The 4648-nt window shown below is 33.6% G+C and overlaps 1 protein-coding gene across 1 annotated transcript; it reads left to right on the forward strand.

Annotated features, from left to right (window-relative positions):
• The first annotated feature begins 440 nt into the window (after nt 1–440).
• LOC133203657 (neurocalcin homolog) lies at nt 441–4433 on the forward strand. The gene is made up of 2 exons (XM_061339428.1): nt 441–894; nt 3596–4433. The coding sequence occupies exons 1-2, from the start codon at nt 517–519 to the stop codon at nt 3779–3781; spliced, it is 564 nt and encodes a 187-aa protein (XP_061195412.1). The 5' UTR covers nt 441–516; the 3' UTR covers nt 3782–4433.
• The last annotated feature ends 215 nt before the right edge of the window (nt 4434–4648 follow it).

The following is a 4648-nucleotide window of genomic DNA, read 5'->3' on the forward strand; positions in this document are numbered from 1 at the left end:
TTTCCAATCGTGATACGGAGTCTATTGCGCTACAATCCCGACAATATCAGTGCCCTGGGATACAGTGGAGTTACTAAGCACTTATCACAGAACTCGGACTGTGTTGAGCTCCCCGGTAATTCCAGCTAAAATGAGGCAAGAATCAACCGATGATTGCCTATTGTCTTAGTAAGCTCGGTCTGTCTCTCTCATCAGTGCTTTTATGACTTCCGTAAGAGGAATTTGAAATGAATAATTTATAAAGCAGTGAAATGTTTTATGAGAATTTATTTATAGATTTGTCATTTATGCGTTTGGTTTCAAACCTTAAACAAACTGACATTGTTCATCTGGAAATACGGATACATTTTTAGCAAATTGTGTTGGACATTCTCTATTTAATTGCAGAGAATTCATAATTACATTATTTATTAGATTACAGACAGCATTTGGTTGCATTGCATCACGTATCGAAAAGAACAGTTCCTAGCTCTAGTTTCTCCTCCCATTGAAGCATTCTACAGTTTTTAGAGCAGGATGGGGAAACAAAACAGCAAACTGAGACCGGAAGAACTGGCGGATCTAAACCTGAACACGAACTTCAGCAAAGAGGAAATACAGGAGTGGTATAAAGGGTTCATTAACGACTGTCCAAGCGGAAGTTTGAGCATAGACGAATTTAAAAACATATACTCTGAGTTATTTCCCCTTGGCGACGCATCGAAGTTCGCAGAACATGTGTTTAGGGCATTTGATGAGAATAAAGATGGAACACTAGATTTTCGGGAGTTTATGTGTGCGTTAAACGTATCCTCCAGAGGAACCCTAGAGCAGAAGATACACTTTGCATTTCGGATATACGATCTTGATGGCGATGGTTACATCTCAAAAGATGAAATGCGTGAAATTATCAAAGTAAGATTATAACTAAAAAATATTTTACTACTCAAACCTTATTCAATATTCTAAAAATTGTAACTTCACGTATCTCCTGTAGATTCAATTTTTTATTGAAAATTATCTTGGTTTTAAAGGAAAGTAAAGTATTTATTGTTATCGAATAACACATATTGCATGTAAATCTGAAGTAAATTGAGAAAACGCACTTAAGATTATCAAATAAATTTAAAACGAACACACTTAACTGAATATCTGGTATCTTGAAAGCTAATGACCTGTTTTCTGAAAGCTATTGCGTAATATGCAATAATCTTTGTATAATCTGTAAAATTTAATTAGCGGTCTTCTTTTCGAAACAGTTATCCAGGCGAAAAGATGGTTTTAAAGTAGTGTTATTTAATTAAAAGTTATCGATCTTCATTACTCCACTAAAAGTTAACCTCACAGTAATCTATTTCATTACCTGACCTATAACAGTCCCCCAGATACTTCTGTTTTCCCATGATGTTCAATCAATCCATAAATTACGATAACCTCACAGTATAAAAGTGTAACTCTCAGTTTATAGACGGAGCTAGACAACAATATTCCCTCCAGAGAGTAAAAAAAGCTAGAATTATGATGAGACAGTTGTCACCAAGAGCAGGGATTTTTTTTTATCAAGGCTTGAATAAAAACAGGAGTATCATTTCGTGTTTTATAGTTTGGGAACACTCAGATACGGTACCCTTTTCTGCGTAAATTTATTATGAGCATTTAAGGTAATTGAATGAACTATTCAGTAAATTTACAATGATATTTTTTTCCTATCATCATATTATAGCCATGTCCTTGTAAATTCGTGTAATGTTACTTTAAATAATATTCTATTGTGATTCACTCGAGTATCAGCACAATTGAATTCCTTGTTCTCTGCCGATACAGAATGTCACTAGCCCAATTATAAGGGAAAACACTTTATAGTAATACGTTAGATCCTTACGTTGAGCACCTCAGCACAGTGAACACCTAGCATTCTAATGATAAAGCACAATAAATAACACTCTAGTTATACGTTAGATCCTCCAATCGAGCACCTCGGCACATAGGATAGCTAGCACTTAGTAGATGCAGTATTAGCACAAAAATAACATGGTGATTAAACATAAGTCCCTTTACTCGAGCACCTCAGCACAGTGAACAGTATTTCAATTGTACCTTACATAGATTACTCGTGAACATAAGCACAATGAATAACGATAGAGTTGCACACCGCCAAACCTCGGCAGAGTGAATACATTTAGAATACATTCTCATATGATAAATGAAGTGTTTAATAAATATTTGTCGCCTGTGGAGACTCCATAACGTTCAACAGGAGATTTAGTACATACGCAGAGTGTATAACAATATAGTTAATAGTATACGTATATTATTCAGTGTCGAACGAATTCTCAGAAAATAACATTATTTTCACAGTATAAAAATATCAATATTATTGAACGGATAAATTACAGCATTTCAGCATTTCACTGATTAAAATGTGATAAAATCAAATATTAATCACATTAAGTTTATATGCCAAAAATGTGGATTGTTAAGTACAAATTCCACTGCTAACAAATTTCAGTATAACTAAACTCATATGTAATAGTGCATTGTCAATACTATGATCGTAAACAAAAAATAAGTTGAAGTAAAATATGGTTTATATCCGCAGTGTAGTGTCTGATGAAAACTGTTCTAACTCATTTTCCACTTATGCAACACTCACTAGTTACATGTTAACAAAGGATTGTTGTTTCGTCACCGGTGCCATTAAGGTGTCTGATGCTATGTTATACTTAGGGGTTGGACCAAAACTTTAATTCAATCTAAGGTTAAAAACTCTGTATGATTTGACACTCCAACATGAATGTTAGTTGCAGTTCAAAAGCTTCATAAAGTTGAATATAAAGACAAGCAAACTATTAAAGATTATATCTAATAGATATCATAGTTTTATCGTTCGTTATTATACATCTACTGAAGGTTCCCTATATACATGTACATGTAAGAGTAAATCGATAAATGTTGCTCATTCCCTGAAAATCACCGTTGAAAGACTGATTTCCTGCAAAATGTATCAGTTTTAGCTGTTATATACATAATGTAACCTAACTGTGTTGCTTACTAGATATTCATTATTTATTCGGAACAAATCGGAACTTTAACAAGTGGACGTACCTTTTTACAGGAAATAAGTTCTATTACAATGATTTTCAGGAAATCAGAAGTCTATCCTATTTGAGGGATCGAATCAGCAAGATTTCAAGTCCCCCAAAGCAAGCTTATCTCCCAAGGATCCCAGTTCCCCTAGTGCAAGCCTATTCCCCTCGGCTTTGCCTCGGAAAATAGGCTTGCTCGTGGGGAATTGGAATCTTCCTGATTCCCTTAATAATCAAGTTTAACTGTGAAATAAAGGACAGGTTGATTCCCTTCCGATACTAAGTTATATACCCCCTTATTGTGAACAATACAATAATTAAATGTTAACACTGCATAAAACAAGGTGTGTTCAAAATCAGGGGAAAATGTTTTCTTTCTCTTAAAGGTTCGTCTCCAAAATATTGCCTGTGTAACTTTGGTTGAAATGATAAATCGGAAACAACTTGGTTAAAAAATATCTTGTATTAGAACAATAATACATACTGATCATTCTTTAATTTACAAATGATTGTGTTTTTTAACTATTCAGGCAATATACAAAATGGTGGGACCATCAATGAAAGAAGAGGACCAGGAACAAACACCGGAGGACAGAACGGAAGTGTTGTTCCGGAAGATGGATAAAAACATGGACCAGCTCCTGTCACTTCCGGAATTCATAGAAGGCGTCAAGGGGGACTCTACAATTGTCAAATTTCTACAGTGCGATATTTAATATTTCAGAGTTACTATATTACAGACTTGCTATTGAATTTGTTTTTGATTAAACATCTGCTTCTTGTTGATGGAATAAACACTATTTTGTACCCTATGTATTGTGTATGTGTTATGGCAGGTATTTATATATGAAACGCAAGGTTCGAGAACTTTGTAGATAATCGGTGACTGATGTCATCAGCTTGAAGATTTAATGCAAAATTGCTTTTTGTAAGATCTTTACAGTCCACGATGTTGTAGCTTAGCTAAAACATATTTTATGGTTACTGTTCTTGTAAAACAGATAAAATCATGTGGTACATGTACATATATAAAAATACATTTTTGTATTTGATGAAGTGAAAAGAGAAAAAAACATTTTTATTTATACATCTTTAGTGACATTACGTGTGTCATTTATTGTGCTTAAGCTTTTCACATTTTCGACTTTTCCGGAATTACGGTGTACGATTAATTTAATATTTTCTTAGCAAGTACTACTGAGCAAGAAATAGTTGTATTTATATTGAAGCTTCGATGTATATTATGTGTACAAATGTGGTGGATGCGTTTTTCTGGCTTATCATTCCCTGTAACTATATTTCTGTTCTCATTAATGGTAATTTTTTTTTTCAAATATACCAAAATTCCTTTCAACATATATTATTCAGTTTCATGAATGAATTACAGGGTGCAAAAAAGAAGAAAAAAATTAGAAACTACATGGCTTTCTATTTTTAATTTTTTTCATTTGAAGCTTCAATTTGCTTTCATTCCACAGTCTAAATGGACCATCTGGAATTAAATAGAGCTCTAAAGTTCAATCTGTCAAGAAGGTAAGGGAAGATTAGGAGGGGAATAACACATACATTGTACATGTAATATG

The sequence above is a fragment of the Saccostrea echinata genome, unplaced genomic scaffold (genome assembly GCF_033153115.1).
Source record: "Saccostrea echinata isolate AGI-Se365-2 ecotype Australia unplaced genomic scaffold, CSIRO_AGI_Sech_v1 ptg000051l, whole genome shotgun sequence".
Lineage (NCBI taxonomy): Eukaryota > Metazoa > Mollusca > Bivalvia > Ostreida > Ostreidae > Saccostrea > Saccostrea echinata.